The sequence below is a fragment of the Acinonyx jubatus genome, chromosome F2 (assembly GCF_027475565.1).
Source record: "Acinonyx jubatus isolate Ajub_Pintada_27869175 chromosome F2, VMU_Ajub_asm_v1.0, whole genome shotgun sequence".
Lineage (NCBI taxonomy): Eukaryota > Metazoa > Chordata > Mammalia > Carnivora > Felidae > Acinonyx > Acinonyx jubatus.
The window spans coordinates 54120241-54145895 of record NC_069394.1 but is presented as its reverse complement, the minus strand read 5'-3'; the positions used below and the strand labels follow the sequence as shown (position 1 = coordinate 54145895).

Genomic DNA, 25655 nt, shown 5'->3' with positions numbered 1-25655 from the left:
ATGCATTGGCTCCCATCTTACTGGTCAAGGTTATCCTCAGGAGTTAACTTCCTAATCTGTGCAGATGCTTGGACCAAGCCAACCCTCATCGGTATCTGTGGTGCCCCAGGGTAGAAAGCAATAATATGTGATCTGTTATCTATTGCTGCATAATAGATAACCCCTAGTGGCTTAAAACCCCAAACTATTATTATTTCACAGTTTCTGCAAATCAGGGACACGGGAGCAGCTGAGTAATTCTAGCTCAGGGTCACTTATGATGTTGTAGTCAAGAGGTCAACTTGGGCTCTGTCATCTGACGGCTTGACTGGGGCTAGAAGACCTGCTTCCCAGATGGCTCATTCACATGGCCAATGGCAGGACATCACAGTCCTTTGCTGGCTGTTCTCAGTAGGTTTTATTTACTCATGACATGGGCCTTTCCATACAGCTGCCTGTGTGTCTTTACAGCACGGCAGCCAGCTTTTCCCAGAACAAGTGATCCAAGAGAGAACAAGCAGAAGCCACAATGTCTTTTATGATCTAGCCAATAATATCTATACTATGGGTCACACAGACCAATCTTGACATAATGTGGGAAGGGACTATATAAGAATGGGAATACAAGAAAGGAGAGATGACTGGGGGCTATGATATAGGCTGGCTATCACATATGGGTATGTGCTCAAGAGGCACTGTCAGCACAAAATGTGCCAAAACCTGTACAGAACCATCTATGCTAACGTCAGCTAAAATAATACATGAGGCCATGAAGATGTAAGCCATGGTAACCCAGATGGCTGTTTGAGCTATGCCTACTTCGTGCTTTTTACCACTCGTACCCAGTCATTGCCTTGGCTCCTCAAGTTCAACCCAGGAAGATGTTCAATTAAATGAGGATCTCAGAAAATACTGATGGGAAAAGCTAATCTAGAGTTCTAAAACACAAGCACACTAGATGATCTGAAAATGGTATACATCTTGGATTGATTAAATCATTTAGAAAGTTTATTTCTTGGTTTTCTTTCACCCCCAAGCCACAACAGACAGGCTACAGAAGTCAACACATGACTGTGTGCCTTTTAACAGGGGAACAGAACCGATCAGATGCTCCAGTTTTATGGAACAGGACAAGACACAGCCTTAAGTGAAACAAATCTGTGTTAAACACAAATGTCAATCAAATGCATTCATCACAAGAAGATTCATTTTGGTTTAAGTGCAGTTAATATTACAACAGGCTTCTTCTGACTATAAGGGATGACGAACACATGCCCCAAAGTCATGATTTATTAAAACACATGTAACAAAGTCATTTGCATGGAAATAGAAAAAAGCACGTCCAACCATAGAATAGGCTAAAAAACCTTAGGTTGCAAGGACAACTAATCACCCATCCAACATCCATACTCCCCTTTTTCCTTATTAACAGAAACCAATGTTGATGACCAACTTAAAAAATACTTTTCCTCTTCTCTGGCAACTTGGCATGACACTGTTCTGGCCAATAAAATTCATGCGAACTCTGCTGACATGTTCCAAGCTTTTAGTTTCCTGATGCACACATTAGCCCTGTCCCTACCTGTAAAATTGAGATAGTGACTGACCCTGGAGCCCAAGCAGCCACCTTGTAGTCATGAGGGAATGGCCGAGAAAATAACAGAGACCTTGAGCCACCAATAGTCAGCCGCTGGTTAGCTTTGTACTTGTGTGAGATAAACCCCAGTGGCTTTAGACACTGTTGTTGTCTTTTCTCTTACTTGCAATTGAACTCAATCCCTAATGAATAGAGCTCACACAAATATTTTTAGATCGTCTCTAACCAAGTGACAGTTATTGTGCTGATGGTTAAATTTTCGAATTTTTCATTGTCTTCAAAGAAGCAGTTTCAAAGTTGTCAGATTTGCAAAAAGCATCATTGTTGACGTAGCCTGATGGTCCTGACACCTCTTCATATTAGCATTTTCTTCAGTCCTTGCAACTGGACAAGTGCTCACACACTGCTGGGTCATCACATATGACTTTGCTTTTATCTAGATGTCCACACCCTCTCCCTGTCCCATATTCCCCCTCTTCCTTTCCCATCCCCAATTTCCCCTGATTGCTCTAATCTAAACTGAGTTACCAACTTACGTTCCCTTGCAAACTGAGCTTTTTCTTTCTGGAACTTACCAAATTTCTGCTTGTATGTTTATTTTTGAGAGTATGTATACAATATGTTTCCCCACTGAAGTGTAAGCTCAGAGATACCAGGGCTGTATTGGCTGTGTTCACCGCTGTACTCATCCCCAGAAAGTGCTAGAAGGAATGTTATGTCCACAGTGTCTTTCAAGGAACCCCTCGGGCCAAGTGGAGTGCTCCAAGGATTTACAGAATTTAGACATTATCAGAGATGATCCCCATACTGGATTATGCTAATTTAAACATTTAAGCTTTTCTACTTGTTCCTCACGTTTTATTCTAACTGAAAGTCTCTAGGGAGCAGGAATGTGTCCAGGAAAGGCACCCCCCCCCCCAACCCATGGTTCAAGGGAACTTTCACATTGGCAAGCCAGTCAACAGAGTTTCCAGAATGACAGGCTAGGTTCTAATCCTTCTTAGTCACCTTAACTGGAGGAAAATACTAAGTGTCCAGAGTTAGAGGCGAGAACCTCTTAATGCCTTTTTTTTTTTTTTCTTTTTTTAAGGGCTGCATTTCGAAGAGGTAAATACAGGCTGGAAAATATCTGTTTACACTCTGGTGGCAAAGCAGGCATCTGGAGAGCATTTAACTATGGTGATACTTTGCTCCCAAGTAAAGGCTCTGTTTGTTACAATATGACACAGAGTTATTTGGCTTTTCAGAAAGGCGCCATTCTCCTTCTGAGTTCTATACAAAACGGAAGGCAAGATTTCAAGATAAGCTATTTTGAGAAGATTAAAAACATGGGCAAACCGAAGTGAAAAGACCAGGACCAACTGGAAAGAAATCCAACAAGTCCTAAGAAAAACTGAAAATGTAATACCTGCCTGTAAAATGTATTACCGTTTGCTGCTGATTCTATTTGTTTCCTTTAAGCATTTATTACAATGGAAATGCCTGTAGTGAGCCCTGCCTACCCGGAAAGCTAGTTAAGCCAGACTGTCTGGGGCTTGGAAGACATGGAGGCAGGAAGTGGGATAAGAGAGGCGGGGAGGTAGCGAGAGGCTGGCTGGAGGCTGCACTTACAGGCACAGGCTACCCTGTGGGATTCTGCAGTCTCTGCAACATTAGGTCAGCCGGAGACAAGGGTTCTGGAATATCTGGGTGCTTGTATATCCAGATTACTCGGGTCCCGAAGGAATCATGCAGAAGGGTTTCAATTGCACAAATAAATTTCTGACTCAGCGGTGATTTCATTGAAAGTAGAATTTTTTATAAGTCACTCATTTTCTCCTGGAATTATGATATAAATCCTTAAAAATTAATATTGTAAATTACTACCTAAAATTAATATAAAAGTAGACTAAGAAGGGGATACCAACAAACTTAACAATCCTTTAGTCATTATTTGAGAGATACCCGCTTTGAGGGGGATGTATGACACAGATATTCCTGGTTTTTAATGTAACCTCAAAACACTAAAAGTATTGTGAGAAAATGTCATTTTAAAAATTCATAATACTTTTCCGTGCCTTTTAGACAAGATTTTGAAAGGTTATTGTGGTAAGTTATCTACCACAGAGGTAACCCATCATAAGAACTGACCAGAAAACATCAGAAACATGGAATTAGTAAATCTGAGATAGAGAATTACATACTTTTGTCCTTTCTGTATCACTATAAAAAGGGTAATAGGTTTAGATCCAGAAAGGAGGAGTTCCCTTCTCCAGAGACAGAAATTATTATCTCTGAATGTTATTCTACTGGGGGAAAAAAATTTTTTTTAACATGCTGGGGTCAGAATATCCATCTGGAAGCGATGACTTCTAGTTAAAGTCACTTTCAAGTCCACAAAGACAAGGTGCACTGGTGCCCTCTCATCTATTCCTTGGGGAATGAGTCTCATAAAGCTGAACTGGAGTCAGAGAAAGGAGTAACTTCCAGCATGCAGCTTACATTGGTGCTAATAAAGTACACACGACTGTTGAAAAATGTTTCTTTAATCATTGTTGCTGTTTTAACTATAACTTTCAGTGGACACAGCACAGAGCAGTTCTGCTTATGTGTTCTGAAGTCCTAATAAGGAACTAAGTGAAAAAATCCCTAGAACCTTCCCATGAGAGCATATATAAGAGGGCTGTCTGATGTTAGATGTTTGAGTCTAGCTGGGCGTCTCTCATAGCTTCCATTGCTTGTGTTTTCATCCTTAGGTAAATGGAAGTATTTCACCTGTTACGTCACAGTTTAGTCTGTGAAGCGTGGGCTAGAAGAAACAGATGGAATTGATGGAAGTTTTACCGTGTGGACAATGTGATTATTCACTGTGTTTGAGTGACACTGTTTTGTGTGTATACATGGAGAAAAGTTTAACAAGCCATCATTTGCTATGAGTGCAGGGGCACGTGAGTGGTTCTCAAACCCAAGAGCAGAGATTATCTCTTTGTGAGGACAGATTTGATTAAGAGGCACCCCTTGTCCACTTTTTGTGGTATTGGACAGGGAGCCAAATGTTTAGCTTCAGTGTAACCATCTTTCCAGCATCCTTGAGCAAAAAGCTGCCTGTCAACACTTGGGTAAACAATATCTAGGAGGGATGGAAGGAAAAGAGCTCAGAGGCAGGAAAGCAGTGTGCATTGAGTCTTTAAGGCCTGCATGCATTCATGAAAGAACCAGAAGGCTAAAATAAGGAAAAAGGAATTGTGTGCCTTCCCCTTTTCAGTCTCCTCAAACTGACCACAATCTTTAGACTCGAGAAATTCTTTCCTGGCTGCAGGGAATACAGTGAACACTCCAATGTTTGTGCCAACAGAGAAATAAAAAATCACAGTTAACATAAAGTAATGAGACGTCCCTTCAGGTCACACACACAGTCACCTCCTATTCCTGCCCTCTAGGTCAGCAAAATGCTAAACATGGAGACACGGGCCCAGTGACCAGCTTTTTGCTATAAAATTACCAGGAGATACGAACCAAACTCAGATACATACTTGAAATCCGGATGCATGAAATCTGTTCATGTAGCATGATCTTTTAATTTTTGTTCAAAGCTCTAAAATAAAGTGATTTACTCAGAAATCATGGGGTGGCAGTACAGGTGAGGAGTTGGTGTGACGACCGGAAGAAAGGAAGAGTGAAACAGAAGGTCATCTGGGAGATCTGAGCCATCTCACGGCTAAAAATGTCTGCTTTCTACCTTGACGAGCAGACTTTGTAGAACAATTCATCTTTCTCTTACTGATGGAAAATCTTGTACAATTAAGGCCACTGAATCAAGCAAAGTACTTTCAACAAATATTGATGAATATTTTCTATGTGTTTGACACTGTGTTGGGCACAGCAGATACAAAAACAAGTAAAAAGCAATTCCTTTCCTGGAGATATTTACAATCGATTAGGAAAGTATAAATGACCCTCTAACAGATAAATCTACAGAGTACTAATTGGCTTCAAAGCAGAAATACTCAATGAATCCAACCCTCCTTTCATCCACTTTTTTTATTTAGACACATAAGGCCTAGGAAGATGTATTGGAACATTCTTAAAATTGATTTTAAAAATAGTCTATTTTCTTATTTGTTTTCTCTTTCTAAAGCCTTTCATTTCAGCGATAGACCGAAAACAACTTTTAACATCTAAAACACAGCCGTGGTTCTGAAAATAATGGACAAAAGGCTCTGAAAGAGAGGGGTCCCTGGGTGGTCCAGTCAGGTAAGCGTCCGACTTCAGGTCAGGTCATGATCTCATGGTTCATGGGTTCAAGCCCCACGACAGGCCGTGTGCTGACAGCTCAGAGCCTGGAGCCTGCTTTGGATTCTGTGTCTCCCTCTCTCTCTCTGCCCCTCCCACACTCGTGCTCTGTCTGTCTGTCTGTCTCTCTCTCTCAAAGATAAAATAAACATTAAAAAAAATTTTTTAAAGACTCCAAAATAGAAAATAGCTATCACAAAATTTGTGCACATTTCTACAATTCTACACAATTACTCTCAATACTGTTAAGTGAGACGCTGAAAAGCACACACAGGCACCAATAAAAGTGGCAGCTGACAGCAGGGAAAGGAGGTGGCAAAAATGTGTAAAGCAAACAGAACAACAACAACAACAACAACAACAACAACAACAAAGAATAGTTGTTGAGAGTCAGTTAGTATATAACCAAAAATCAGATTAACACAGATTAAGAGCCCCAAGGGGGGTACTAGAAGCAGGGACATTGACCTTAGTAAAAAATATCAGCCGATAGCAAAGGGAGGTGATAGGTAACAAGCTAAAAAAACAATTTAAAGAGCGCCAAGTTCTGGGGCCATTTGGTAGGAGCAGCAGCTCTAACCCACCTTAAAAATCCCTAGGAAATCACATCATTATGAAATTGTTTTCCATAATGGTAGCCCTGAGTCATCAAGGAAAGCTTTAAATCCTGTTCAGTATTCTCTGTTTTAAAAAGCAGGAAATGTTTTGGGGACAGGCAACTGAGTAATACATTTTAGAGCTTTATAGGCAAGATCTGGCCGGGTAGACATTTACATATTCCCTGGCAGCTGAAATCTCTCTGATTATTCAAGAGTTTACAATGTTTCTGATTAATAAAATTTTTAAAGAATTTTGTCTGGTAAATATCGATTGTGTTATATCATTAGAAAAATAGTAATTATATTTTCCATATATCCCTATAATTATTTGCAAATACTAAACTTGGCCTACACTGGGGAAAGCATTTTGTGTAAAATTTTTATAGATGGAGAGATGCTAGGGAGAAAACTGATATCAGTAGCAGGAACTGGACCTGATAAGGATCACAAGATCTTGGACTGGTGGCAGATATCATGATTAAATGTGCCTTTAGGGAGTGGGAGGCAGTGCGATAGGATGGAGTGAGTTTTGCATGTGGGAGGGATGTAAATGGTCAGGACCAAGAGGACGACTGTGATAGACTGAATTACTCATCTCATCTCTTCACTGGCCTGTAGTAGAACCCTTGCTATAATCTCAGGATGGATAGATAAGGTGTAGTACCCTTGCCATTGGGAAACTCATTGTTTCTTTAGTGGATGTATGTTGAAGATATAAGTAAATTCAGGAAAGGTTTAGATCAATCTATGAATGGTAAATCCAGATTTGCATGTTAAAGAAAACCAGAGAGTTTGAAATGAATCCTCAAACTTCTGAGGCCAACATTAATGGGATACTATGAGACTTTGAAACCACAGGCTGGTTAGACTGTTGGGCTGACCCAGTATTGCATTTCCTACATTCATATCATTTGGTTTTTAAAAATAAATACGCATTTTAGTATGAATTCCTAAGGGAAACATGCAGTTTTTTTGAAGACTGTAACTTTCTCCCCAAGTTTCTTTTAAACTAATTACAAAGAAGTCATGGATGTTCTGAGCCAAAGGAGGTAGGAAACTCTACGAACAAATGTGACTTATTTTACATTGTCACACCTGCGTTCTACATGTGGGAAGTGCAAAAATGGATTTTAAGGTCCCAGGTAAGGAACTGTATGGATCCTGAAATCACCCTGCAGACAGATGAAATCTTTAGAAACCAAAAAGTGGCTCAGATTACTAGCAGTTGCTTCACAAAATTGCCTGCTTGAAAAAACAATCCAACTCTTTTACCATACTCTATAAGTCTCAAATCATTATGGTTTGGAAAAAATGCACATGAGACTGTGATAGCAATAATTACTTCAGATGAATGAATAAAAGAAAGCAAGATACTGTGTTTTTTTCCAGGCAACATTTACATGCAAAATCTTTCATTTTAGATGCAGTAAATACCACAGAAGCCAGTAGATAAAGATGATGTCCCAACTCTCAAAACCATACCAAAAGGAGTGGGAATGCAACTCAGGCAGGCAGCTGAGACCAGGACTGTGGGTAAATGCTGCAAGCTTCTTGCTCACAAGTAATGGTACGTCTGAGTTATGTTCTGCGTAACTATCTTTTAGACGTATTTAGTGATGCCCAATATACTAGTGAATTTCCAAACATAACCACAAAATGGATGACAATTTAGGATGGTTCCATGCTTGAAAATTTGTTTTTTTAAAAATTCTGGTCCATTAGTCATTTCTATCTTCGTTAACATCTTTCCCTTTCCCGTTCACCTTCTGGTGCAGGTGTTAACGAACTTGGAAATAACTGATGGACCAGAAAAGGTCTTGGAAAATCTATCAAATGGATATTATAATCAGCCTCCATATAATCTAACTTAAATGTTACTTGACAGGTGTGGAGCAGGAACTAGAAAAACCAGAAAAGACATTCCACAAATGGCAAAAAGGAGAATGATCACAAAGTTCGATCCTCTGGTAAACCAGAAATTCAAGTCTTACTCATGTGAGGTGAATTAACTTTACAATGGGTATCTTCCAAATAATTCTCTAAGCCTGCCTCAGGAGGTAGGAAGTAACCTGTCATGGATGTTTACAGGGTGGACTGGATGACCACTTGAGAAAAGGCTGTAATGTGCAAACAAGACTCGATAGTTTCCATGGTTCTTGAGGGAAGCAGACACAGAGCTCACCTGTAACAAAAAGCTTTAGCTACTCAGATGAGGCTTTGCTCATCCATATAGGACCCTAGGGGTATATTCTGGCTTTGTTTCTGCCCTCCTGCCTCAAGCCAGAGACCAGCTTCTGCTTTCACTAGTGTTCCCTCAAACATATCTAGACCGCTCCAAGTCAAGGCCCAGGATAATGAGGCCCAGAGAAGAGTGAGGCTTTCTCTCTCCCCTCAATAAGGGCCTGTTTGTCGGGTTGATTTCCTATACCAACGCCATCTCCCTCCAGATGAAAGATAGGGCCTGTCCTAGGGCCTGACAGGATTTATTTGCATATTGGGACAAAACACTATAATCTTCACCTCTATTGCAGAGGCATGGGGTCCTCCCCATGCCTCCCTTCACCTCTATTGCAGAGGCATTATCTTATGTCCTCCCAACCCTATGGCCTCACCCAGAGACTTGCCTGTGGTGTCTTGCCTCCACCTTCCGCAAAATCTCTGTGCAGTCAGTTCACGTTAGCATGAGCAAATGTGCCAAATCACCACGTGTTCCGCATACTGTTTCTATTTGCTGTCACCTTTCTCCCTAGCATCTCTCCATCTATATAAATTCTACACAAGACGCTTTCCCTAGCACAGGCCAGGTTTAGTATTTAAAATTAATTTCAGGGATATACAGAAAATATAATCTACTATGTTTCTAAAGATGTACCACCGTCAATATTTATTAGAGAAAATTCCTTTACATTTATTAATCAGAAACATAAACTCTTGATTAATCAGAGGTTTCAGCTGCTAGGGAATATGTAAATGTCTACACAACTGAATCTTGCCTTAAAGTCTATACAATCTTGCTCCCTTTCCCTTTATCCCTCACCAGCCTTTCCCTCAGAGTTGCCCTTCCTACTGTTAGCGTCTGCTTCCCAGATGACCTGACCTGACACACCGTGAGTGAGTTGTTCTGGTCATTTGTTTGGCATGACTAGTTGACTTATAAAAAAAGAGTATTGACTTGATTCAAATACTTGCCTTACTTTAATAATATTAAAGGAACAAAGATGGTTCACTGGCAACGGATTTTCTCAGATCTCTCCACCTGGGTGATTTTAAATAGATGACTGGTGTTTAGGGGGACTGAGTCTCCAGATTCAGACCCTGGTGGATTTAATCAAACCACCTTAATTTAAAACACCCTGGTGTTTTAATCAAGGCTGCAAATAGAGGACAGGCTATAGAAAGAAGTGAAGCAAGAAAGACTATTACATGGAGCACAGGAAACCAGGCACGGTACAGGCTCCCAATAGGACTGCGGGGTCAAAGCATGGGACAGATGTGTAGGCTGGGAAATCAATGCCTGACAAGATATCACACTTCTCATATATGCCTGGTGGATCAGCTTCCTAGGGCTTCCATAACATATTACCACAAATTGGGTGGCTAAAACAACAAGATTCAATGTCACATTTCAGAAGGCCAGAAGTCTGAAATCAAGGTGTCATTGGGTGGTTTTCTTCTTGGGACCTCAGAGGGAGAATCTGTTCCATACCTTTCTCATTTCTAGTGCTTGCCAAGCAATTCTTGGCATTCCTTAGTTTGTGGCAGTGTAACTACAATCTTTGCCTCAGTTGTCACATGACATTCCCCCTGTGTTTCTGTGTCTCTGTATCCAAATTTGCCTATTCTTGTAAGGACGATGTCGTATTGCATTTAGGATCCACTTTAATCCAGAATGACCTCATCTTGATTAGATGTCCAAACGATTTCAAAAAAGTCATCTTCGCAGGTTCTGAGTGAACATGAATGGGGGGGGCACTATTCAACCCAGTATAACTGAGAACTTGAGTGATTAAAAACTAGCCTTTAGATTGGTGTCATAAGAGATGAATAGGCACTTTCTGGTGATGAGCCTTTGAATATTGGAACGTAGTGTTTGGTTGTGGGATCTGAAACATCTGAGGCTATAGATTCTGTCTTCTCTCCTGACCACACCTCCTCCACAACTGAGATGACACTCGTCTTGCCTTCCACATCTTCAGAGTACGCTGAAATTGTCTGGTCTGGTGCACTGATGTATATGCATTTGCCTTCCTCCTTCAAACCCCACCCTGCCCGCCCCACCACACACATACACCTTCATCCTTCCCATAAAGAAAGATAACAGAATCAGGGCACCTGGGTGGCTCGGTTGGTTAAGCAACCAACTCTTGGTTTCAGCTCAGGTCATGATCTTGTGGTTCATGAGTTCAAGCCCCGCATCAGTCTCAGCGCTGATAGTGCAGAGCCTGCTTGGGATTCTCTCTCTCTCCCTCTCTTTCTGCCCCTCTCTGCTTGTGCTCTCTCTCAAAATAAATAAACTTTAAAAAATAATAAAGACAACTGAATCTAAACACTAAACTGCCAGACTTATGTTGGGGTTGGAGGGTCACTCTGGGTGGAGGCAGGCAGCCACATCATTGAAGTAGAGTGAATGGAGTGTAAAAAGGAATCTAGGTTATTTCTCAGACAGCTTTTACCCAGTCTCCCTTATTTTGTCTTCCCTCTTCCCCCAATTCATTCCCAGATCCAGAAGTAGCCAGTATCGCCACTTACTGAACGTCCTGAGGATTCTGCAGTAAATCAGGTGGGTTCCCCACTTTCCCCACTGCCAGCTCAGAATTTGTCTATCTCTGTTCTGCTAAGTCAATGTCTATTCATCCACTTCCCAGACTGCAAAGTTTTATTGCTGATTCCTCTCTTCCTGCTTTTCTCCTACTTGAGTTTTTTGTGTATGAGGTGTTTGTGCATCTATCCATCCACCACTCATCCATCCATCCATCCATCCATCCATCTCTATTAGAGTTTTAGTGAGGCTTTGGAGGGAGTAATGTTAGACGTGTACATTAGTCTGGTACGTTAATCTGGAACTCCAGATTTAAAACAATACCAATCACTATGATAGTGAGGTTTCTCCTGTAATATCAAATTTCTTGGTATAGACATGAAGTAGGTAGACAGATTTCATTAGGGTTGGAGTTTTGCCAACTAAGAAAAGGAGGGTTTGAGATGACAGGACTTAAGAAAACTTGACTTGCAAGGAAATAATTATTTGATGCACCCTGAACTTTCAACCTGGGTAAAGAGGTAGTGTGAACACGAAGGAGGTGATAAGAGTGAAAAATTGAAAGTCAATGGACTGGAGCCCCCCAAATTTTGAAAAAGTGTTCTGTTGGGCATACAAAGTGAGGGAGCAGGAAGGTCAGAGAGAAGGATCTCAGATTTCAGATCTGGCATTTTTGGAGGTGGTGATTATTGGGTGTGACCCAGTTGGGGGTGGATGTGGTAGACTATTTTCCAAAGATGAGCACAACCATCTCTCTCATCCCATGTGACCTCCTACGGTGTGAGGCTGCCACACTGCCATCAAGAGGTGGAGGCTCCTTCCTCTCCTCTTGAATTTGGGCTGCCCTACTAACTCGTTTATGACCCAGCGAGTGAAGTGAAGAGGCATGGCTTCCCAGGCTAAGTAGAAAAGGCCATGTAGTTTCTCTCTGGCTGTCCTGGAATGCTCTGGGGAACACCAGCCACCATGCAAGCAGTCGAACTCCCCTGACACATATCATGCTAGAGGGGCCACATATAGGTGCTCTGGTCGCAGTCTAGCCAAACCTAACCTTTCTGCCACCCTTGCCAAAATACCAGATAAGTGAGTGAAGCTGTCTGGACCCTCCTAGACCAACCAGCTAGGTGCCTCTGAAGGACTTCGGTGGTGCCACAAGGAATGAAAGGGCCCAGTGGGAGTGCCTAGATTCTTGAGCTACACAGTTTAGGAAGTCTGACAGAGTGTCTGTGATGTGTACATTTCCATCTTCTGTCCAGACCTCTCGCATGAACTTCAGACCCATAGAGCCAGCTGCCTCCGAACATCGTCACTTGGGTGGCTAATAGGCACCTCAAATTTAACATATTCTAAATTGAGTTCTCGATAGTCCCCTCGAACCGGCTTTTTCCTATCCTGGTTATCAGCAAATCCATTCTTCTGGCTGCCCAGGCCAAACACCCTGCTGTCGTCCCTCACCACCCTCTTTATCTCATACTCCATATCCAATGTTATGTAATACCACTGTCTGTACCTTCAAAATATATCCAGATTGCAACCACTTTTCAGGACCAGCATTGCTACCACACTCCTCCAAGCTGCCATCACCTTTCATCTGGATTACCCACTAACTCTCTCCTCAGAGGTCTTGCTTTGCTGTTAATCTTCAGTCTACTCAGAAGGATCCTTCTATAATGTCACAGCATATTCCTCCTCCACTCAGACTCCTCAAAGACCCTCCATCTCAGAGTAAATAAAGGCCAAAGTCCACACCAGGACCTACAAGTCTTCTCCTACTTCCCATTCCCTAGGTTTATCTTTTATTCCTCTCTTAGCTGTAATGGCTTCCTCCCTGTTCCTTAAACTGGACAGGCACAGTCCTGCCTCAGGGCCTTTGCCCTAGCTATTCTTTCTCAGGGACCCACGTGCTAGCTCCCTCATTTCCTTCAGATATTATTCAAAAGTGAATTCCTAGATGGGGTGCCTGGGTGGCTCAGTCGGTTAAGCGTCTGAATTCAGTTCAGGTCGTGATCTCATGGTTTGTGAGTTTGAGCCCCACATCGGGCTCTGTGCTGACAGCTCAGAGCCTGGAGCCTGCTTTGGATTCTGTGTCCCTCTCTCTCTCTCTCTCTCTAACTCTCCCCCACTTGTACTCTATCTATCTCTCAAAGATAAATAAACATTAAAAAAAATTTTTTTTTAAGTGAATTCCTGGAAACTATGTATGGCAACGGATGTTAACTAGACTTATTATGGTGATGTCACACTATACACATATATTGAATCATTATGTTGTACATCTGAAACCAATAAAATGTTATGTGTCAATTACCTCAGTTAAAAAGATAAGTTCTTAAGAGTTTTTTTCTAAATACTGTATCAATGGAAAAATAAAAATTATGCATTATAAAAAAGTGGATTCTTCCGTGAGGATATCCATTGACACTACTCTTAAATCTCAATCTGTCACCTTACAACCCATTCCCTGCTTTATTTTGTTGTTGTTGTTGAGATATAGTTAACATATAACATCAGTTTCAGGTGTATATCGTAATAGATATTTATTGCAAAACAATCACTACAGTAAGTCTAGCGAACATCATCACCACACATATTTACAACATACCACACATTTTATCTATCCATCCATTGACGGACACATAGGTTGCTTCCACATCTTGGTTGTTTAATTTTTAAAAAAAATTTTTTTTAACGTTTATTTATTTTTGAGACAGAGAGAGACAGAACATGAACAGAGGAGGGGCAGAGAGAGAGGGAGACAGAATCTGAAACGGGCTCCAGGCTCTAAGCTGTCAGCACAGAGCCCGATGCGGGGCTCGAACTCACGGACTGTGAGATCGTGACCTGAGCCGAAGTCGGACGCTTAACCGACTGAGCCACCCAGGCGCCCCACATCTTGGTTATTTTAAATAGAGTTGCAAAGAACATGTGGGTTCAGATATCTTTTCAAGTTAGCGTTTTGTTTTCTTCAGGTAAATACCCAGAAGTGACGTCGCTAGATCATAGCGTATTTCTATTTTTAATTTTTTGAGGAAACTCCATACTGTACTCCATAGTGCTTGCAGCAACTTACCCTCTCACCAACTGTGTGAGAAGGTTCCCTTTTCTCCACATCCTCACCGACATTTGTAACTTCTTATCTTCTTGATAGCAGCCATTTTAATAGGTGATGTAATAGGTGATATCTCATTGTGGTTTAATTTGCATTTCCCTGATGGTAAGTGATGTTGAGCATCTCTCCAGGTGCCTGTTGGCCATCTGTATGTCTCTGGAAAAATATCTATTCAGGTCTCCTGCCCTCCCTGCTTTATTCTGTCCTCAGCATAGATCACTGTCTAACGTAGTAGTATGTATGTTATTTATTTTCTATTACCTCCAGTCAAAGGTAAACTCCACAAAGCAAACAATTTTGTCTCATCTGTTTACTGCTGTTTCAAATAGTGCCATGCACATAGCAAGCACTCAAAACATACTTGTTGAATGACAGAATTTCCCAGAACAGTTTATATTTCCCCAATCAAAGGGAAGAATGGGTGTAAAAGGGAGGAGGGGAGAAACAGCTAAAGAAAATTCTAACAAATAAGAGCCATAATTATAGCTTTTGTTTATTATGTCTTCTTTCAATCATTTATTTACAATTTTCTAATTGCATTCTTGATGAATATCTGGGTTGAACAAAAAAAAGGAGTGAATGCACTAAGCAAAGTTTATTTATTATTCACGATGTTCCTGTTTTGATTTGGCATCTTTACTCTCCTGGAGTCCTAAGAGAATCGCATCAGCCTCAAGTATAGTTGTATCTGTGGTGGCTCCCAGGAACCTAGATGTAAGTTCAAGATCTAATAGACGCAGTCGGACTCTGGTTCCTTTCTGGTATTTCCTGGATAGTAAGAAAAAAAAAAATTCCATTAATTCTGCATAGCACAACATGAACAAGTAGTTTAATTTTTTTTTTAATGTTTATTTTTGAGAGAGACAGAGCATGAGTAGGGGAGGGAGGGGCAGAGAGAGAGACACACACACGCAAACACACACTCACAGAATCTGAAGCAGGCTCCAGGCTCCAAGCTGTCAGCACAGAGCCCGACGCAGGGCTCAAATTCACGAACCACGAGATCATGACCTGAGCTGAAGTCGGACGCTTAACCGCCTGAGCCACCCAGGCGCCCTAAACAAGTAGTTTAAAGTAAAACTCAAATTCTAATTTTAATGTGGTGGCTCAAGATAAAGAATATGTTCTTTTTTAAAAAAACACTTTATACTAGTGTGTGAGAAAGAGTTGTTTTTGACAGAAAATTTAGTTGTATCAGAATTGTAGCCTTGAAGTGACTTTTAAAGATCTTATAAACAAAATTCAAACAAGTCAATTCTTGAAAATAACATTTATTTTAATATGTCATTCATTTTTTAAAATATTTATTTATTTATTTTGAGAGAGAGAGAGAGAGAGAGAGAGAGAGAGAGAGAGAGAGACAAACAGCATGCACATGCAGGAAGGGCAGAGAGAGAGAGAGAAAGAGAGAGACTCCCAAGCAGGCTCTGTGCTGACAGCACAGAACCTGACATGGGGCTCAATCCCACTAACCATGAGTCTGTGACCTAAGCCGAAATGAAGAGTCAGACATTTAACAGACTGAGCCACCCAGGTGCCCCAATATATTATTCATTTTTAAAATCAGCGAATATCAAGGGAAAAAGATTTTCAGATACATGCTTTCTTCCTAAAGTTAAGAACTTCTCATTTTTATTTAATATTTTTTTAATGTCTATTTATTTTTGAGAAAGAGAGAGAGAGAGAGGCAGAGAGAGAGGGAGGCACAGAATCCAAAGCAGGCTCCAGGCTCTGAGCTGTCAGCACAGAGCCCAAAGCAGGGCTCAAACTCTGAATGGCGAGATCATGACCTGAGCTGAAGTTGGGACACTTAACCCATTGAGCCACTCAGGTGCCCCCCAAATCTTCTTTTAAAGTAAAGAATATTTTACAAAAGCAAAATGGAAAAAGGTCTAAATGTAAAGTACTTAAGTGCTGAGGACTGACTGCACTATAATTAAAGTGTAATGACAGCCTAACATGCATGATGGCTCACTTTGATCAATAAAATATTTTATAATACCAAATGAAACTTATATTCATTCATCTTCTTCCTTGATCAAATGTTTTAAGGGTTTAATATCAACATTATGAAAAGCTACAGGTGAATGAAAATATTGCCAATGACTGCAATCCCAAAATCTTTAAGGATCTAAATATACAAGCATACCTTGTTTCACTGTGCTTTGCTTTGCGCTTTGCAGGTATGATGTGTTTTACAGGTTGAAGGTTTGTGGCAACCCCGTGTCAAACAAGTGTATCGCCGCCATTTTTCCTACAGCATTTGCTGACCTTGGGTCTGTCACATTTTGGGGGTCGTACAATAGTTCAAACTTTTTCATTATTGTTATATTTGTTTTGGTGATCTGTGATTAGTGATTACTAGTTGAAAGGTCAGATAGGGGTTAGCAGGTTTTAGCAATAAAGTATTTTAAAAAAAATTTTTTTAATCTTTATTTTTGAGAGAGAGAGAGAGAGAGAGAGAGAGAGAGAGAGAGAGAGAGATACAGTGTGCAAGTGGGGGAGGAGCAGAGAGAGAGGGAGACACAGAATCCGAAGCAGGCTTCAGGCTCTGAGCTGTCAGCACAGAGCCCAACACAAGGCTCAAACTCACGAACTGCTAGATCATGACCCCAGTCGAAGTTGGGACGATTAACCGACTGAACCACCCAGGCTCCCCGACAATAAAGTATTTTTTAATTAAAGTATATGCAGTTAAGCTTTGAGTAGGGTTTCAAATCATGGGTCCACTTATACATGGATTTCTAATAAATACAGTATAGTACTATAAATGTATTTTCTCTTCCTTAGTATTTTCAATAACATTTTCATTTCTCTAGCTTATTTTATTGTAAGAATACAGTATATAATACACATAACATACAAATTACGTATTAATTGACTATTTATATTATCGGTATGGCTTCCAGTCAACAATAGGCTGTTTTTAAAAAAGTATTCCATGTTTATTTATTTTTGAGGTGGGGAGGGGCAGGGAGGGAAGGAGAGAGAGAATCCTAAGCAGGCTCCGCACTGTCAGTACAGAGGCCAACGTGGGGCTTAATCTCAGTAACCTAACCATGAGATACCATGACCTGAGCTGAAATTAAGAGTCAGACACTTAACCAACTGAGCCACCCAGGTGCCCCAACAGTAGGCTATTAGTTTAAGTTTCTGGGGAGTCAAAATTGTATGCAGGTTTTCGATTGCACGGGGTGGTCAGCAGCCGTAACCCCTTCATTGTTCAAGGGTGAACCATACATTGTTTTTTTAGACATAATGCTATTATTGCACACTTAATAGACTAAAGTATAGGGTAAACATAACTTTTACATGCACTGGGAAACCAAAAAATTCATTTGACTTGCTTTATTGCAATATTTGCTTCATTGTGGTGACCTGGAACCAAGCCTGCATTATCTCTGAGGTGTGCCTGCCCACCAAGTATTCTAATTTTAAATTAAACAACTTTACATAAATGGAAAGAAACAAAGCTCTCAAAAAAAGTCACTGAAAAATGATTTTTGTAGGCCATATAATGAATAGTCTCCATACAATGTTTAATTAGGTATTCTGAAGGAATTTATAAATGATCTATCAAATAAATAGGAAGGCTACTTGGTTTTTTAAAATAAACTTATTTTTCTTTCTGATAATAGAAGTAAATATTCTTTTGTAAAACTATGTAAAATAATGAAGTCAGTCATATTTTCTAGCTCTTCTATCTATTTACACGTATGTATACACGAGTGTGTATTTGACAGCATAGATCTTATTTTCTGCCTTTGTTTAAAAAATTAAAGAGATATCCTAAAATACTGAGCATAGCCTTATAATCTTAGAAAACAGCAATTACAGGACATATTCTATATGAATTATCCTCTGAAAAAATAAGGTTGGTTCATAGGCAAGGTAAAGGTGAACACTATTTTCTATATTACTTGGAGCTATAACTTATGTTCTAACAGATTCTTTCCTTTGTCCTCACAGCATGACTCACAGGGATTCAATCAGCTTTGATTCATGTCGACCCCTCCTTCCCTCCATTCCTGCAATATCCAATTAGCAACTTTAGTTCATTTTTTTAACACAGATATTTCTTGATCTTAACCCTACAAGTCTCATTACCCCTTAGCTGAAGCTTGAGGTCTAATCTTCCCAGAGCCCATGTTTTGGGCCCACTTCTCAAGATGGCTTCCATATCTTGGCCTGATGTCCATTCCCACATACTTCTATTCCTCCGTACCTTTGCTTCTATTGCCAGCCTTCCTTGAACTTACTGTCTATCCGCCTGATTCTTAAGTTCCAGGTAGAACAGCTACATCAAATGCAGCTCCCAAGAGCCTTGACATTCTCCTTGTCGGAATGAAGAGTCTGTCACTGGAACTCCCATGGAAGAAAGAGGTTTTGCAGTCATAGACCTGGATGCAAATCTGAGCCCTGCCACTTACTCGTTGGGTAACCCTGAGTGGCTTTCCCTGAACCATAATTTCCTCATCTACAATAAGAGAGATTCCAACCATTTTGCAGGTTTACTGTGAAGGTTAAATGGGATAATGTGTTGAAAATGGTTAGCACATGACTGCAAATGTTAGTGCCTCTCACTTACTTGTCTTGGTTATCTGTGCAACTCTCTGATCTCTCTTTAGTCTCTATGCTCCCCCAAGATCTGGCACTGGGTTTATCTCTGTATCCTTCCAGTGCCAATGTAGCAGGTACCCAAATGTCTGTCAATAAATTAACATGACACTTGCTGATAAAAGCCACCAGGTCACAGATTATCTAGAATTTCTACTTTCTTGGCTTTAGCAGCTGTGTGGACTGGTGCATTTACTTAACTTCTCTGAAATTCGCTTGGCATCGTGCCTAGCACATAGTGGTTAATAAACATTGGTTTTCTTCTTTCATTGTTCATTGTCGGCTTATTTCTTTTTACTTATTTTTAGGAGCATTACTCATAGCTGGACTATAAACTTATCATGAGGAAAGGAACAGTGACTTTTTATAAAAAGAGTTGCACATGTCACAAACACCAGGGGCACCAATTCTGGGCACAGTTGCAGTGAAGAGGAAGCTCTCAGTGTAAGTGGTTCTGTGTCATATTAACGGCAAAAATCTCCAATTAAAAAATAAAAACAGGAACACCATTGACTGCCAGCATGCTTGGTAATTTATGGAATGCAGAAGTTTGTCCCCAGTTTTAGATGCATTAGCCTTTAGTGATATGAAAGCTTTGCCTTCACCTCTAAAAATTATGGAAATTCTGGGAATTATCCAGTGAGATGATAATGGAGATGAAAAGCAAACTGCAGGCTTGTATGTGTGGTGAAATAAGAATTATCCAAATATACACACTGTGCACTACACAAAACAAACAAAACAAACCTTTAAAAGATTCTTTTCTGCTATCTAGAAGTAGCTGTTTCTACTTTTATGGTACTTAATTTTTATTTTGTATTACAGTTGATTGCAAGTAAGCGTTACCTTCTCTATGAGACTGTAAGATCCTTAAGGGCAGGGATTTCATATCTGCCTCTCACAGCCCCATGAAGACATTTCACATAATGCAGCCTTGTGAACAGTGGTTTCCACACTTTCTAGTATACCAGAAACACCTGGAGTACCGGTTAAAAATGCAAATGGAGGGACGCAAGCCTGAAAGTAAGCTGGCAAATCTGAGGTGGGACTTAGGAATTTACCTTTTGAGCAAGCTTCCCAGGTGATTCTGATTCAGGCTTCTCTGGTCACCACTTGAGAAAATCTGGCCTAGGATTAGGTTTATTATATATAATCAAGTTCAGGAAGACAGGACAGTTTATATAAATACAACAGGCCAGGAAAATGAGAATCTCTGAAAAACTCTGTGGCTACCATTAACAAGTTTCAAGAATAACAGATGTTTTCCATAAGTGATGACAAGAGTTGTTTAGGGTGAATAATTTAGATAGACCAAAAGAAAAAAAAAAGCCAGGAATATATAATATGGAGAAATGCACCCAAAAAGAGTCCCTTGAACAAAGCCCACTGACAGGCTGGAGTAGGGCTGCCTCGCCCACACTGAGACTGTCCGTTCTGGGAGATCCAGGACATGTAAGGGTCAGCATACTTCTCTGACAAGAACAGCAGCCATACAACTAATGTGGAGTTGATCCTTGCTTTAACTTCGAAACACTTTATTAAAGGAAAAAAAATAAGCTAATATATTTCTAAGAACTCCATTTCTTCCAGTGTAATTCGAGGTGAACCTTCACTATTGTAGTCTTTGATAATCACTTACACCACTTAGTTTTCCCATTTGGGTTTCCATTGTTCCACATAATAAGATTTAAAATGAGCATGCCAGTAAACTCTCTTCCCAGATTGTTTATACAACCCTTAAATGGTCACTTTATTCCAAGATGTTGGCCTAAGTATAAAAATCCAGAAAAGGCAATGTAGTGACTGAGAGCATGGGCTCTGGAGCCAGATGACTACACGTGTGTGTGCAGTTGTATCACTTATAAACATGCAACCCTGAGGTACTTTATCTCTGTTTCAGCGTCCTCATTTGTAAAATGGGAATCGTTGTACCTACGTCATAGGTTCTTGTGAGCATGAAATATATTAGAACATTCCAAGCCCTTATAAATGCTCAATAAATATTAGCTATCATCATCAATCACCACCACCACCATCATCAAAACAAACCCAATGAAAACCGATACTCTATGTGGGAGTGATGCAGAATATAAGAGCACCTTCAGTTCTAATTCAGTGATAATTGAATCGATACAAAAGGTTCCTATAGAAAGGAAATTTGGAGGTGGGTTCTCTTCCAATACTTGCTTTCATTCAAATCTTACTTATTTTAATAGCATAAGCACTCTTCTCTTAAAATACAACATAACCATTCTACAAAAATGGAAACCGTTTCTTTTGAAATGAATGTTGACTTTCCAATGAGATGTGAGGCAAAAGAGCTCTGAACAAAGCAAGTAAGATTCAGAGGACTACGCACCGAATGGTCCACATTTCCTAGCATTGACCACAACATAACCACATATACAGTCAGTCACAAAAGGGTCACAGTGATTTACGTACTCTTGTACTCTTTCCGGCAGTGGCTCAGGAAGACTGAGGGGCAGGGAGAGGTATCCTAACTTCACCTATCTCCTATTATCACTCTTGCTTCACTAACTTTCAGTGGAGTTACGCCTTTTAGGAATATACTTGTACTTATGGTACACACCATTTCTTAGAAGGGAAAGGTAACAATTTCTGTAGATTCATTATTTGTTTTTCCAAGAAGCAATTTTTAGCTTCATTTAAAATTCAATAGCCTTAACTTCTAACCTAATCAACTAACCCCTTTCATGATTTTATAAACCTGAATCTGTCTCTTCTGTCTTCTTTTTATAATGGGGTTTTATTATTCTTTTATGTATCTAGTTTTTCCTCACTCCTGTGATTGTATCAATGGACTCTGCTAAAAACTGCTCAAATACCCATAAACAAAATTTATTATCTATAATAAAATCTATTATATCTATATCTATCTATAATAAAATCTATTATCTATAATAAAAATATCAAATACCACTGCCCACTGTAACTTTCCGTGATAATGGAAACACTTTAGATAAGGTTTGAGCACTTGAAATATGGCTAGTGTAACTGAGGAACTGAACTTTTAAATTATATTTAATTAACTTAAATTCAAATTTAAAAAACCACATCATAGTGCAGCTCCAGAGAATTTCAATAAAATTTGACAATAAAAATAGTAAGCATACTTGTCCCACAATATAAAAATATACTCTGTGGCAGAAAAGCTATTTTTGCAGGAAAAAATAGTACTTAGAAATAATTTGTTATAAGAAATAACTACCACTAATTGGATCCAGCAATAATAAACAGATACATGTTTGCCATTATTAACCCCTCAAACATTTCTTTCCTTTCTGTTACCTTTTATATTTTTCCTCAAATCTGTGTGACATTGTACTAGACATATAGCAACTGAATTGTCTTATTAATAAGCTATTTTGAGGTTATAATTAAGATCTTCATAAAGATAGCTTCCCTCATATTACAGACATAAAATTAAGATACATAGAATTAAAGTCACTTGCCTAATGTCAAAAAGTGGTATAAAAGGATTCACAGATTTTTTTTTTCCCTCTTCCTTTTCTCAAGTTCTCAAATACCTGTGACTTCTGGCAAGAACTATAAATTTAATCCCTTTGGGGGTGGTAAGAATTTACCACTTCATACAATCTTATAATGTCTTCCTTTTAAATAAAATTTAGGCCACACTGTTGTCATCCAACTCATTATTTTAACTGCTCCCCCTTTAGAAAAATGATTGCTTCCAGTGGTAACAAATAATAATATTGGGAAAAAATCTCCATGGCGTCAAGCAATTTCGTCTATTTTTTTTTAATTAGGCAAAACATCCCAGATATTAGTTTCTCAGAAATCTTCTATCTTATATTAAAACCACTGAATGCTGCTGTCTTGAAAGGCAAATAGGATGTCTCCAATGAGCACATTCAAAATAGAAATAGCCTGTGTTTTTAGTGCTTGGTGTGTTTCTTTCTTTTAACTTCAAGTGCTCGCCTCTGACTGATCTTTGTGAACTCCAGCCTAAATGGATTCAATCCCAGCCTTCACCGTGACTGCTCTCTTCCACTGTGCGCCTTCTCAGACCATCTGCTGCAGTAAATGAGCCTGCATGGCTGAGCTGTTTAGGAAAAGGGCAATTAAATCTGGTTTTGCATTTCTTTATGAAGGACATGGTCTAAAGACTTTCCTTTGGAGAGGTTTTTGACATTCTTTCCACAGACATTCTTTAACATCTGTCAGTGCAGGCTAGTGATGGTTCTCATAGACTTAAAATAGAGAGCGAATCCTCTGCCTAGTTCTTTGATACAAACATATTCATAATACAAAGCTGACAAATAATAAGGTTTGGATTAAACCTCAGTATCTAAAGAGAATACTGTGAGGAATTCTGACTTTGCTAGTCAATTTAGCTGTCTTGCTGTCATCATAATTCTCAGAGGTTTTAAAAATAGTTCTTTTGAAATCATTAGGCATATACATTTTTATCTCAATGAGTTAAAACAGTTTAGAACTTTTTCCAATTTTCTGACAATTCTTTACTTAAAGCTTTAAGACTTTAGAAATAATTTTTTCTCTTCCTTTTTGAAGAGGAAAAGCTAAAATATTTCTATTGGTTCAATTAACACCTATGTGATTTTTTTTAAGTTTATTTATTTATTTTGAGAAAGTGTGTGCACGTGTGCGGGGGTGTAGACAGAGAAGGAGACAGAGAATCCCAAGCAGTCTCTGTGCTGTCAGCGTGTGGCCCCACATGGAGCTCAATCCCACGAACAGTGAGATCATGATCCAAGCTGAAAATCAAGAGATGGACACTTAACTAAATGAGACACCCAGGTGCCCCTGATTTTTTACAATTTATACAATTGTTCACAGTAATGTTGATCTGTATGTGAAGCCACCAACGTGTGTGTGTGTGTGTGTGTGTGTGTGTGTGTGTGTGTGTGTGTGTGTGTTTGAGAGGCAGAGAGAGAGAGAGAGAGAGAGAGAGAGGGGAGAGCATGTATACATGTGAGTAAGAGAGCACATGTGAAAATGTATACTTTCTTCTTCAAATGAACTGTCCAGACATCAATTTCCTCATCTTTAAAAAGCACACTGTTGGGGCGCCTGGGTGGCTTGGTTGGGCTTCCGACTTCAGCTCAGGTCATGATCTTGCAGTACATGGGTTTAAGCCCAGCGTCAGGTTCTGTGCTGACAGCTCAGAGCCTGGAGCCTGCTTCCGATTCTGTGTCTCCTTCTCTCTCTGCCCTTCCCCTGCTCACGCTCTCTCTCTCTCTCAAAAATAAATAAAGATTAAAAAAAAAAAAAGATCAAAGGTGTTTTACAGTTCTATGATTTAGTTCTACTTTTACACAACGTTAAGTATTTGAAATTTGATACAATGTAGAATGATATTAAGTGCAAAACTGATTAAACTTCTTGGTGTTTAATTCTGGATTTGTCTCACTTTTTCAAAATGCCATCTGCCATGTTTCACTGACCTATCTGGTCTATTGCTTCTTTCTGTCCAATCTGTCAGATGTCTTTAAAGATTTTCTTACCACCATGCTATCCATACTGTATTATCAAGCACAGCAACCAGGGTTAACAAAATAAAGGTAGAAAGTGTTCATAAAGTTCTATAGCTCTCCGATATTTCTACTCATTACAATTTTAAATGCAGCACAAATCTTAAGTTCTAATTTATTATCCCAGGTCGTTAGGAGATGTAAATGGGAAACAAAAATTATTATCACCATAACTTCTGCTACCTGCATTATTACCAAAAGTCCCTGGAAAAACCTAATGGTTATCCCTTTAATAATACTACAGAGAGTGTGCCTATCCACTAGGCCAAAATAAACCATGCAAATCAGCTGGCAACTGGAACTCTCCATGCCATTGTGGCAGGGAGTGATGGACATTGTTCTTTTTTTTTTTTTTAATTTTTTTTTTAACGTTTATTTATTTTTGAGACAGAGAGAAACAGAGCATGAATGGGGGAGGGGCAGAGAGAGAGGGAGACACAGAATCGGAAGCAGGCTCCAGGCTCTGAGCCATCAGCCCAGAGCCCGACGCAGGGCTCGAACTCACGGACCGCGAGATCATGACCTGAGCTGAAGTCGGACGCCCAACCGACTGAGCCATCCAGGCGCCCCTGATGGACATTGTTCTTAACACCAAACTGCATTCCCCCAAGTTGTAATCGTCCCAGATGAGGATTTAAACTTTTTTCTGTAATTCTAACATAAATGTATGATTTTGTTTTTTCCTTAAACTAAGTTCTTTTTAACCTCTACCCTGCTGGTTAATATTCTGTGTCACCACAAACAGAAGTTTTGTCTCTTGTTCAAGCACTGATTTATTTTATGAAATGTGAAGATAAAATTCATTTTTTTAAATGAAACTTTTAAATGTAAAATAACTTCACTTAATAATGTAGAATATGCATATAATGTAATATATTACATATGGAATCAGTGACAACAGAATCTTTTCTCAGAGTGGCAATATAAGGTGTATCAAGACATAAGATACTTGAGATGTGCTGATGACTGATACTGGGATCAAACTTGGAGCCAGTATTATGGCATCTAAGCAAAAAGGGATACATTTTGTGGTATGTAATTCTTAAGAAAATATACATATTTTATTGTCAGAGAAAAGTTTTGTCAGTACAGAACAGAGGAAGGAGTAAGAACTTTAGAGAATTATAGAAAGATCTAGATTTGACTGTGACTGAGTGCAAGAAACTTACCCTGAATGGACTGTTTATTT

The 25655-nt window shown here is 39.6% G+C and overlaps 1 protein-coding gene across 4 annotated transcripts in view; it reads right to left on the bottom strand.

The window, feature by feature from the left end:
* MRPS28 (mitochondrial ribosomal protein S28) overlaps window positions 1–25655 on the bottom strand; it is a 229892-nt gene that overhangs the window by 111784 nt on the left and 92453 nt on the right. The window contains exon 3 of one of the 4 annotated variants that reach the window (XM_015067556.3): window positions 14784–15083. The exons of the other annotated variants lie outside the window; for them this stretch is intronic. Within the exon in view, the coding sequence (XP_014923042.2) occupies window positions 14918–15083 (166 nt within the window). The 3' untranslated portion in view covers window positions 14784–14917. Of the gene's footprint in view, window positions 1–14783; window positions 15084–25655 lie in introns of those variants that run through there. 4 annotated transcript variants of the gene reach the window in all.